This window comes from Danio rerio, chromosome 19 (genome assembly GCF_052040795.2).
Source record: "Danio rerio strain M-AB ecotype USA chromosome 19, GRCz13ab, whole genome shotgun sequence".
Lineage (NCBI taxonomy): Eukaryota > Metazoa > Chordata > Actinopteri > Cypriniformes > Danionidae > Danio > Danio rerio.
The window spans coordinates 10,891,791-10,904,262 of record NC_141039.2 but is presented as its reverse complement, the minus strand read 5'-3'; the positions used below and the strand labels follow the sequence as shown (position 1 = coordinate 10,904,262).

General features: G+C 36.4%; 2 protein-coding genes across 6 annotated transcripts in view; one reads left to right on the top strand and one right to left on the bottom strand.

Annotated features, from left to right (window-relative positions):
• Window positions 1–7,481: 7,481 nt before the first annotated feature.
• cacng6a (calcium voltage-gated channel auxiliary subunit gamma 6a) overlaps window positions 7,482–12,472 on the bottom strand; it is a 48,009-nt gene continuing 43,018 nt past the window's right edge. For 4 of the 5 annotated variants that reach the window (XM_087293780.1, XM_087293782.1, XM_087293781.1 and 1 more), the window contains 2 exons: window positions 12,150–12,287; window positions 7,482–8,831 (listed from right to left, as the gene is read on the bottom strand). In XM_087293780.1, the coding sequence (XP_087149906.1) occupies window positions 8,611–8,831; window positions 12,150–12,287 (359 nt within the window). In that variant the 3' untranslated portion in view covers window positions 7,482–8,610. The remainder of the gene's footprint in view (window positions 8,832–12,149; window positions 12,288–12,472) is intronic. The other variant, NM_001083091.1, reaches the window with a different exon arrangement.
• The window catches only part of si:dkey-14o18.2, a 66,390-nt gene continuing 62,619 nt past the window's right edge, over window positions 8,702–12,472 (top strand). Inside the window, exon 1 of the mRNA XM_087295428.1 lies at window positions 8,702–8,849. The gene's annotated coding sequence lies outside the window, so the exon portion shown is untranslated. The remainder of the gene's footprint in view (window positions 8,850–12,472) is intronic.

Genomic DNA, 12,472 nt, shown 5'->3' with positions numbered 1-12,472 from the left:
ATAGCTAGTATTGTTCTTCATGACATCTGTGAGGGGGTGTTTTTTTTTTTTAAATAATTAATCCGTTTAATTTATATTGAGTTTTATTAAGTCTGCATAATTAAGGGCGTGGCCACTTGAGTGACAGCTAGGTCTCGCTGCTTACTGTCTGGTGACATCAGCTGATTCCGGCTGATTAGGCGCTGAACTCGGCATATACATCGTATTACAGTCAATTGCCTTTTAGAATTGTTTCCTACAAATATGGCATGCTGTGCACTTAATTGTGCTCACAAACCATTCAAGTGGTCTCCATTTCCCAGGTAGGTAAAATTCTAATTTACTCATATTTCATGTCTATAAATGTATTTGTTTTATTTTAGATAACTAATCATTTACAATTTTTTTTTTATTTGAATGCACTCCATGCCCCACCTCTTTGCCCTTTTTTGGCTACCTCCAGTTGGCACGATGGCGTGCGAATAAAGGTTGGCCTCGCCTACTTGTAGCTTCATTTGCACTCTTTGGAAACCCATGGGTGACATCTCAGATACTACGTCCATATTTTTTACAGTCTATGGTATTAGCTCATAAAGTAAGTGTAGTAACACACTGGATGATGAAGTAGTTTGTGGAAAAGGTTTGTACATTGAGCTCATTCTGAAAATAAATTTTTGAATTTCAAATGTTGAAGTTCCACAAAAATCACATACTTCCATATTATACAAACATTATGCGAGACAAGTAGTATAAAGTATATTTATAGAACTACTTATAGAATTTATAGTATATTTTTTTTCAAATGTAGTACCTACTTAAGTAGTAGGTGATTTTGGACACAGCCAAGGTTTTGTAGCAAGGGTTTATAGAAAATAGGACACAATGGTACAGTAACTTTAGTAATTTATTGATGTCATAGGCATGGCATTTATGTTTCTTGTGCGGTAACAAACATGATCTTAATGTACTGTTCTGAACAGTGCTGTGATAGATACATTCTTTGGTTAAATGACTAAAATGATAACATACATACTTAGGGAATGAAGTTATGGATGAGTGGCATAACGAGCAGGGTCCAACGCAATCTCACAGCAATTTGTTTCTTTTTGATTTAGGGGCTAATTCGTATGAATTCGTACAATCTAATTCATACTATTTAGTATGATTTGCCTATCACCCAATGACGGTTGGGGTTAGAGGTGGGGTTGGGTGCCACGCCTACTTTTTAAAATCGTACATTCTCGTACAACTGAACTTGCACGAATTTGTATGAATTAGCCACTAAACTGCCAAAACGTAAAATACTTACGTTTCCTTGTGAGATCAGGCTGCAGGGTCACACAAAAAGAGTGTGTTCTAACAAACGTGTAAAAAAATAGCTATCATGATAAATTAAAAGCTGCAATTATCATCTTTTTTCAGGGAAGCACAGTTGCGTATTCAGTAGAAAATCTCCTCCGAAGACTAAAGCACACTCCCAGGGAGACTCCAAATACCCTTTAAAAAGGGGACATCCCAAAAAAGTTGTAGCGGCTTTCATTGATTCAATGTGACTCAAAAACACATTACTAAACAATCATGTCAATAAAGGATTCATTTCAAACCCTTAACTGAAGGTATGGAGTGAGTTTGAAGTACAGTTACTCAACTGTCTAATAAAGCATATGCAGCTTCAGCATCACTCTAGCTAGATGTGCAGTTGTGCTTTCATGCTTTCAACAAAAGTAAAACCATTTTCCAAGGCTAACCGGAAAGGACACCATTGACAGGCGATGCAAGACACAGACTGTGTTGCTAATTAAAAATGCAGATTTCTCTGAATTGAAACACTGTTGAAAGTATTTAGTATAATGTAAGCACTCACACACACACACATCAGCATAAATATATGTAACATTGTTTTAGTAATGGTTAAAGAAAATTTTAACAACAAAAATGCCCTTTAAATGATGTTTGAAATAATAATGACATTTGACAAATCCAAGGTTTAAATGAATGAATATAGTAAACAACCTCTTTGGATTGGTGTTGGGGATTGTTAACCACTGATGTCTTTAGTATTTTTTCAATAACGTGGATCCCAATGGCTACAAGTTTCCAGCATTTTTAAAAATAGCAAGGTTGTGTTCAAGAGAAAAAAGGTTTGGAACTGTTAACGGTGAGTAAAGTTACTTTTCTGGAGGGTACTCTATCCCTTTGAGGCCCTAAATTGAAATCAAAGAACGAGCTGGGGTAAAATCTAGTTTGACAGAGTTTTGATATATTTTAATTTTTAACTGACATTTTACAATAAAGATTGGAGTTTTAATTATGTTACAGAAAAACAATCTCTTTCCATTCTATACAGCCTAAAATGCATGATTATGGCTAAATTTTACCACATCATATAAAAACTATACACTTGTTTGAGGACATAGAACATATTTTATTTGCAGTTTTACCCAATGCGTTTGTAAAGCGGCACTGCGCAGGACTGGATGACAGAAAAGAAGGTAGTTTCTGCTTTTACTCACCCAAAAAATGCTCTGTTTGCACGATTTGATTAATATCATCGTATCCAAATACTTTAGAAATGATATTTTTAACCTGCTCTGGTGTTTATTGATTTTGGAAAATATCTAAAATCTTTTTTTTAGATAGGCCTTTGTAAAATTAAAGTTATATATAGCTTAAAAACGGTTTAATTCATGTATTGTATATACCTAAATTGTTTGCTTTTGTTTGTTTTATATTGGTATATTAATTTAATGTGATTTTATTATAACAGCCTTACATTTAAAAGGGAAACATAAGGGCGATCATGAGCAAAAAGACCCCTAGCGTATAAGGTGTTTTATGGAATAACCAATTGTAAACTGACCAGCTGTTTATTTATTTGTTTGGCATATGTACTCATGTGCGATTAGAAAACTAGTGTAATGATGGCATGCCATCTTTATCAGACTCGGGCAAAGTCCGCCTCTCCTTTCACGCTGCCCGAAGCCCCAGCTGGCCCTCTTTGGCCCAAGGCCAAAAAAAGGCTGGCCCCGAGAAAGCCCCGCTTTGGCCTGATCAGGCCCAGGAAGTGACTATGAAAATGCAACTGGCCCTGGCTCACTCGCTTTAGGTGCGATAATTGAAACACGGCTAATGACAGTTGTTATAAGCATGCATAAAAGCTCATTTACATTCATAACATGAGCCATCTGATGATTATAAAGGTTTTTATGGCATTCCTTTTCAAGTAAAGTCTTACCAAGCATAATGTACTGTAGAATAAAAACATCTCATTTTCTCTAAGACTACATGAATCTGACTAGCATTAGCAAGTAGCGAATGCTATTAAAAGAAATGCGTCATCAGAAGAAAATGACATGTGTCAAGCAGTTTCTTGTGGTCTCCATGACTTTGAATACCGTTAGCAATCATTAGCTTCCTGAAAGTACATAACTGAACTGTAAGCTCAAGAGTTTTCAAAAGTCAAACCAACAAGGGCAAAGTTTAAAGATAGGCCGAACGTAAACAAGCTGTAACTCATCAGAAGATTCAGTTGCTGTGAGGCCTGCAGATTTATTTAGGTCACACTGAAGGTAAACATACCCGATATGTAACAAAAGCGGAGCACCCACGCCGCACTGGAGTCAGACCAGGTTTAGATGTAAATAAAATCAGCTCACTGTTTCTACGAGAGGTTTGTGAGAGAGGGAAAGCGCACTTCTAATCCATGTTTGTGTTGCTTGCGTCCTCTGGAGCGCGATTGGCCACGCTCTAAATTTAGAGGAAGCAGGAGGGAGGAAATGAGATGAGTGGGACGAACAGCGAGATGGAAATCTGGAAGCAGGTCAAAATAGAAAACGACTTGTGACAGGGAATGAAAGAAACAAGGTAGAATGAAAAGGTGCTTAGTGTGTATTAAATTATAGATCACAACTGCATTTGGGACATGGTGATCTTATGATGATTGGCAAGCCGAGTAATGCATATCAAGAGAGCATGCCGAACATGTGAAACGGATGGATGGAAATAGGCAACAGAATCTTGGCTTCAGCATGGATGTCATTGCACATATCTGAAAAATACTGAAGTGCATGTGCTGCACGTGTGTTGAAAGAGCCTATTTATGGGTCACAGTGCAGCTCCAAAATGCCAATTAATTATGTTTTAAATGTTTATTCCTTGCCACTATGCTCGGTTTTAATCATTAAAAGTATAAGCGAGTTTATATTGATCGCTTTATTACATGTTTGAATGATCAGTAGGGTTCATGTTTGCATAAATGCATGTATCTGTTATGCTGGATGATGATGGTAGAGTATTTATCATATGTTTCATCATTTTATTTTTACAATAGCTATCTGAAATGTTACAGTAGACGCTTAACTTGCGTTTAAAAATCTTACAACTGTATATTTAATTCTATATCACTCATTGGCTGTTTCTCAATATGCATTCTTCAGCGTTCTTGGGTCCTCGTGTAGCATCATCATCAACTGCCAAAGTTCAGTTTCAAAACTCAAGACCGCAACAAGGGAGGACGTGTGAAAGTTACCGGATGTGACCAGGGCTCCACACAGGTTTCCTCTGGGTGCTCCGGTTTCCCCCATAAGTCCAAAGACATGCGGTACAGGTGAATTGGATAGGCTAAATTGTCCATAGTGTATGAGTGTGTATGGATGTTTCCCAGAGATGGGTTGCAGCTGAAAGGGCATCTGCTGAGTAAAACATATGCTGGATAAGTTGTCGGTTCATTCCGCTGTGGTGACCCCGAATAAATAAGGGGAATAAGCCAAAAAGAAAATGAATGAATGTCACCACTGGCTTGCTTGGATCGGGACTTTAGTAGATTTGCTCTTCAGTGTTTGAACTTTCAGCAGTGAAATTTAAACCACCCAGAATTAAACTAAACTGAAATTTAACTCTAAAATCTGGACATTACTAGAACTAGGTTAAGCTGTTTTGACACAATATACATTGAATTTTAGAATTCTGAACATAGATTTCTCTCAGGGTATGCACACTGGTGCCACAAGTCGGCAGCTGTCTACAGCACGGAGCTTTGACTTGGGACACTCTTAATATTTCTGCCGCGCCACAGAGCAACATCTGAATAGTTTAATTTTAAATAACGTGCGAATGTGTGCGTCCGATGTGCATTGCTTTCAACTGTCATATGCGCGTCACAGCATGGTACTGAGCAGCACATCCGGTGTGCGAACAGTGTCCTTGGTCATAGCTGGGTGCTATGGACAGCCACCAACTTGTGGCGCCAGTGTGCATACCCTGATAGAAGGCTATGTTTAGAATTCTAAAATGCATGGCACTGTGTCGCGTGACACTGAGCAGTGCATCCAGTATGTGACCCGCTTTACTGTCAAGTTTCATTGTAATATCTCAGCACTTCATCACGTCCTCCCACCCACTATAGGGCGCAGCGATATTGCCCTATACTCCTCAACATTAGATGGCGGTAGTGACTCTTGTTCCTCTAAACTTCCCTGCAATCAGCCTAATCACCACCACCTGTTCTTTGCTCTATATAAGTATTGCTTTGCTTTGCTATGCTTTGTATCCTGCTCTGTGTTCAGTCCTCAGTCCCATGCGTAGCGTAAGCTCTGTGATTGGTCGGCTTGGTAGTGCTGACAAGTGTGGGTGGAGCTTAGAGCTGTGCGAACCTGTTGGAGCGAGTGTTTACAAGTTTCAAGTGCCGTGAAGGAGCTCCAGGTGGAAAGTTTTGTTTTGTGTTTACCTTATGGTTGAAGTTGTTAAATGTTTGCCGGATCCCGCCTCAGAATGCTACTTGTACATCAAGTTAGCGTTCAGAAAAAACAAAACACCAGTGAAGAAACTCGACAAAGAGGAACATAAAACCCTACTGCCAGCTAGTGTTTCGGAAGTGTGATTGCAGAGCAGCAAAAACAGCATGCAGAAGTATAAATGCACGACAACACGCAAGACTTGTGCCATGGGTCACGACAATCACTTGATGCAGAAGTATAAACTAGCCTTAAGCTGTAATGTATTTGCTGTAATGTGTATCTTTCTTTTTTCTTTTCTTTTTTTTTTGCAGTGATTGACAACATTACAGTAAGTAGCCTATTAAAATATGATATTTCAAATAAATATTTAAATTATTTTGTTAACACTTTAGTGTAAGTAAAAATTCTCACATATTAACTAATGGCTTATAATTTGGGCCGCATCCGTAATTACATTCTTCTATACCAGGGGTGCTCAATCCTGTTCCTGGAGATCTACCTTCCTACAGAGTTCAGCTCCAGCCCTGATTAAACACGCCTGAACCAATGAGAGATTCTAAAGAGTGCATCCGATGGATGCTACAATATCCCATGATGCACCACAAACAAATTAATGAGTGGGAGTGACGCAGGTAGATCACGTGATGATAATAAAATGGCGGATGTAGTATATCTGACTTCCGTTCATACTACTCGCATTCCTACTGTATAGAACATACTTATCTTATGGTCGAGTAGTACATTTAACTTCAAATGCAGTACCTACTAAGTAGTAGGCGATTTCAGACACAGCCTTGGTGTTTATTAATACTTACAAAGTTAATAACAAGAAAATTAGGCGTTTATTTAGTAATTTAATGGATTAATAATACCAAACATTATACCTTAAAATAAATTGTGATCATTTAAATAAAGCCTTTATTAATTAACAAAATGTAACACTCAAAGTTTGAGTTTTAAATCAGCACATTTTTCAGATTGTTGCATAATCAGGCCCAACTCAGTTGGAAAGCTATTTCTGTCATGCACCAGAGGCTGCCAACAATGAAAGTTTCTCATTATTATGATCTGCTTTCCTCGAACACTTCCAATAACTGATTCTAGATCAGCATCAGTGTCAGTTTTCACAATGGGAAGCAGCGGGAGCAGCAGCAGCAGACGCCGGGGCTTTTAATTAATGCTTTTGATTTGAGTTCATCTCTTGCTGTCATTGAGCGACCACCCCCAGATGAAGAGGGCTGCTCCATGAATCAACTGGCTTTTTCATTGTCATCATCGGATGACAAACTAAAACCATGGATCAGAAACAGAAAAGCAGACTCTCAATATGGCTGAAGATCCTCCTGAAAGACTAAACTGCCCTCTGTCTGTGAATCTGATCGCACATTTCCACCGTTAAAGCTGGCAATGTCTCTCTTTTACTCATTTTAGTTTCACAATGTGCATTGCTTCAATTTGTGTTCCCTTAAGTAGTCATTTCTTTTTTATTTACAGTTCTGTAGTTTTAAAATGAAAATATGAGCGACCGTGCTGCTTCTCAAATATGCAATGCTATATTCAATGTGTTTGTTTCACGTAAGATGCACGACTGTTAATAGATAATCAGTGTAGTCTTAGCTAAATAAATTCACTATTGTATCTCAAGCAGCACTGTTAAGGATGTGAAGGGGTTCTCTTATTTCCTTCACCATGGAAAAATAACTGGAAGACACAAATATAGTTGTTCTAAAATAGTTGTGGCAAAGAAAGAAAGAAAAAGATATCTGGTTAAACTTAAATGTTAAAAAAGGAGCTTTATTTTTCTTACTTAAAGCAGTAAAGTTTATATGTAAAGGATATACTTTATTGCTAAGACCAGAACTTAAAAAATATGAGTAAACATAAATATAAAAGCCTAATTCTTGCACTTATTAAAGCTTGTGCAATTTTAAGTGTATTCTACATGATAGGGTTTGACAAACCACCTGCATGAGACTCTCTTTTTTTCCTCTCCATATGCACCTGACACTTTATTATAAAAACTCCACCTTTCTGGGAAAACATTGTACAATTCTAAGTGTACTTCATGCAGGCGAGTGAGCCAAGTTTGTCTGTCTCTACTACAAGTTACACCCCTTAATGGTACGCCCCTGTCTTGCAGTCCTCAGACAGACCCTACATCTGGGCCAAATTTTTGCCACTTCTGCCAAACCAGGGCCATTTTGGCCCACATGCTGTATGCCAAGGCCAGATTTATGACAAATCTGGGCTAGAATTCTTAGCTACCTGAGTAGCAGTGAGTCCTATTCTAATCCCCACAAATTGATTATTTCGATAATTCACTCCTGTCTTTCAATATTGTTGTCACACCTGTGAGTTTACAGTTGTGTTTTTGTCCATGCTAGATAATAAATCTTATAAGACATTATAACATTGTCTTCCGACAATTAATCTTCAGAAAAGGCTCAATAAAACAGGATCTCAATTCCCAAACAGCTTATTAATATGTATATTTAACCCAAATAAGGTTTATTTGTAATGAAATAAAACATAAATAAGGTTTATTTGACCATTTCAAAAAAACTGCTATATTTTATACAGGACAAATGTCGAATGCAATTTATAATCATTGACTGAACTAATAAAATGAATAGTTCAACCAAAAATAAACCACAATTAATTTTACACCAAAAAAAAAAAAAAGATATCAAACTATTTCATTCTCTTGTAGTTTTTAGCTTATATAGATTTTTGTAATTAAGCTGGATGATCCCATCACAGAACAGTTCCAATGTAATAATCTGCAAGAATGTCTGGCCAACCTCCTTCTGTATATATCCCAGGAATAATTATGTGGGCTGTACATGACATTAATGTCAGCGTAAAGTTATACAAGTTCACTTTAGCCTCCGCTCCACTAGATGTCACTGTTCTTCTTAGGTAAGCACTTTTCCCACGGACTGTATGGAAGAGCAAGTACCAAAAACAAGACTCCAGCGACAACCACCAGAGCTCCAGCACAGCCCACACATGTCACCGACCATGACATTTGATGCCGGAGAGGTATGGATTGGTCACTTGCTAAAAATGAAAGCACTGACTGGTGGAAAACTATGAGGCCGAGGAAGATTAAGACACCTGTTAAGAGACAGAGAGGTAAAAGAAACATTTGAATGTATGCAAATTAATGATAACTGGCCTTTTACCAGAATTTTAAAAATCATGGTTATTGTAAACTGTAAAAAAATGCTGGATTCAAGAATTGTGTTAATTTAGCTCATTTTACATAAGTAGTTTAAACAAGCAGCTAAAATACAGACCATTTTGAGGATTGTAAATAAAAACACTGGTTCCAACGTATTTTCTGTTTTACATGTTTAATTTCTACAGCTTCCGAGAGTTTAAAAACAGCCACATATTGATAAATAATGTCATGATAGCTGTTTTAACATTAAGCCTTTTGTTACAGTTATAAAATAGTTTGATAACAAGCAGGAAATGTTTACAGGCCAATGACATCACCACATTGAAATGTGCTGTTTCTCAATATCAACTACGCAAAGTTCGGACTTGCGTCCTTGGAAGTTCAGACTTGCCAAGTTAAGACATGGAAGAACGAACTCCCGAGGACGCAAGGACACAAGTCGGGTACTTATTCAAATGAAACAGCAGTGTACTTCATAACGTCATTTACCTCACCATGGATTCATCAGTTTCACTGTACATCAACAATAAAATGATTTAATTAATGTTATATTAATATTATAAATCTACATTTTTGATTTAAGAAAATGTACACATATATTCATATAAATGTGAATTAAAATGAGTTATTATACACGTGTCTTTGATTATCAGATTTATTAAACTACAATGGTAATTATACACACAATAAGAAAAAAAAGACATGCACGATAAGGTATTACGGTATGTTACGGTAATTATGTAATTACGGTAATTATGTAATTACGGTAACATAATTAAAGACAATTATAAAAGGTAACAAAATAACACTGCCAAAATAATACACCTGAGAACAAATAATAGATTTATAAGAAAACTGTCTGTTAGATATTCCCAAGATGTATTAAAGGGCCATGAAACCCCCTCGTTTCAGCAGGGTGTTTTTAGACCTCTACTTTGGAAAAAGTCAGAAAAGTGGGCGTGTCCAGCTCTGTTTAGGGGGGAGTGTCGGAGGAAGAAAAGTGAGATGGTGTGGGAGTGTCTATTTGGGCGCGCGCGAGTTTCAGAATCAAAATACACATACTTACACACAGGAGATAGTGATAGTGTTTAATCTACATGGACATCTGTAGTCGATTTATTTGCCAAATTATTAAATGGTGGACTTTAACTGAAGTTTGGCTCTTTTATTCAGGGAATTCATTCATGTCATTAAAACAACTACATTCTCGCCTGAAAAACTCTTAAAACTTTATTTTGTGACAGTAAAGGAGCATTTTTAAAACCGTGCAGGTTTCCTCCTCCGCCATTAGCACTTGCTGGTTACACTGCAATGCATTCTGGGATACCTGGGCTTCGCAAGTTTGCACAAGTCACCTCTCGATGCATCCTTGGCCAAAGGCCAGAGCAAGTACACATCCGGGAATTTCATGTGTACTTGGAAAGATGTGAACTTTGAATTGGAACAGTACTTTGGCGACGGTTGATGACGTTTCACGAGGACACAAGGACGCAAGTACAGACAAAAACGCATATTGAGAAACAGCCATGGTTTATTTTTTGTATTTTTTTGAGTGTAGTCAGCGTATGACAACCACAATTCACAGTTTTGCTACACAAACTATAGTTTACTTTTGGTTTTGTAGTAAAAATTGTGGATATACAATTGGTAACCAATACGCTAAAAATGGGTTATTTTCAGACTATTGTTAATTAGAGATCTATTCGAAATAACATGTCAGGATTTGTGTTAGCATACACCGATAGCAATAGCATACAATGTTACCTGGATTGCTTACTTTAAAAGGTAATAATGTTGTTAATGCTAAGCTTCTTGCACAGGTCAATAATTTTGCTTCATACTGTAACCCCTTAATGTATCATTAGGACTCACATGGTGTTCTTATTATTGCCTGTATATATTTTGTTCACTCTCAAAGTGCTGGTAGTGATTGGCTAGAAATGTAAAAATCACTAAGGACCACGTGTTTTAACTAAAAATCTTCTGTAATGTTCCACTCAAACAAAAAATAGTCACCTGGGTGCTTGCTTCTCAGATGGCCTAAAGATTGATAAATTAGTTGCAAATTTTTATTTTTGGTAAACCCCTTTTAACATATCCACAACTGTGTGAATTATGTTGATGAATTGCTTTGCTTTTCTGTTGGGCAAACATTTGTTTCAGAAAGAGCAGTTTTCTTCTACAATCACAATGTTCTTTTTGGATGATTGAGTGTATAGAAATGGGGGAGAAATGTGTATTTTGAAGAAATTATGAAATAACTTCATAGGCTACAGCTCCATTCATGAATTTGGCCAAAACATACGATTTAAAACTAAAAATATATAACTAAAATTAATCATTATTATTTAGCTAGGATGCATTTAATTGATCAAAAGCACTCAAAAAATGTGTTGTTTGTTCAAACTACTTATTTAAAATAAGCTGAAACAGCACAGAATTTTTTTTATTTTTTGTTTAAAAATTTTTTAAAGGGGCAACATAATTTCTGTTTAGTTCAGTTTTGACTTTAGTTGGATTATGGTAATTAAAAATTGCTGTTTCTAGCTCATGTAGACCTACAGTTCAAATTCATGTTTAACTGAATAAACAGTAAACAAAAGTGCATCTTATTGAACATCATTTATTTTCATCTCCAATTACTATAGTAGAACAGTTTCTCAAGCAGTTTGTGATGCATTTTTGAAACAGGAGATGAGCCCCTGGTCTAATGCACCACCTGGCTTGAGAAACCCATTCTCAAAGACTTACCTTTAGTCATTATTTGGGTAGCACACATATTCTAAATGCCTTTGGCAGAATTCAAATAAGCCATTTTAATCTAGATTAATTTCAAGATTTCAGTGAGATTAATCTAGATTTTAAAAAATCTATGCCTACCTATAATATAATGATCTATTATATATTAATGAGCATAGGAATATTTGTCGAAATAAATACCAATCTTACCAGACTCAAAAAAAAAAAAAAAATTTTTTTTGCTGCTTGTTTAAACTACTTATTTAAAATGAGCTGAAACAATACAATTCTTAAGATTTATTTGGGACAACTTAATTGTTTTATGTTCAATCCACTTACATTTGTAAGTTTAACTTAATTTGTGTTGGGGCAGCATGAATTGTATGGAACCCTGCATTTTTACAGTGCATTTAAGGCCATTTTTAGCATGTTAATGTGCAAAATGTGCCTTGAATGAGCTTGAAGTCAAAAGTAAACAATATAAAACATGTAAGTCAAAAGTATAACGTTACCTGACAGTATAAAGCAAACCGCAGCTGGCTTCAGGAAGAACTGCACCCCTTTGCTTACTGCCATGATAATGCAGATCGCTCCCATCACCATCAGGAAAAGACTAATAATAGCAAACATTGCTGATGCGACTGTCAGATCTGAAGGGGAGGAGGAAGTTTCATTAGTTAACATCAATAATATGATGCCTTAAAGTACACATAATAAGCTGATTTAACATAACCAGAACATTTGTTTTGCTCATGTATGTATTTATTTATTTATTATAATGTTTATAGATATCCTGACAATTATTAACATGTATGCCTGAATGTTTATTAATTAC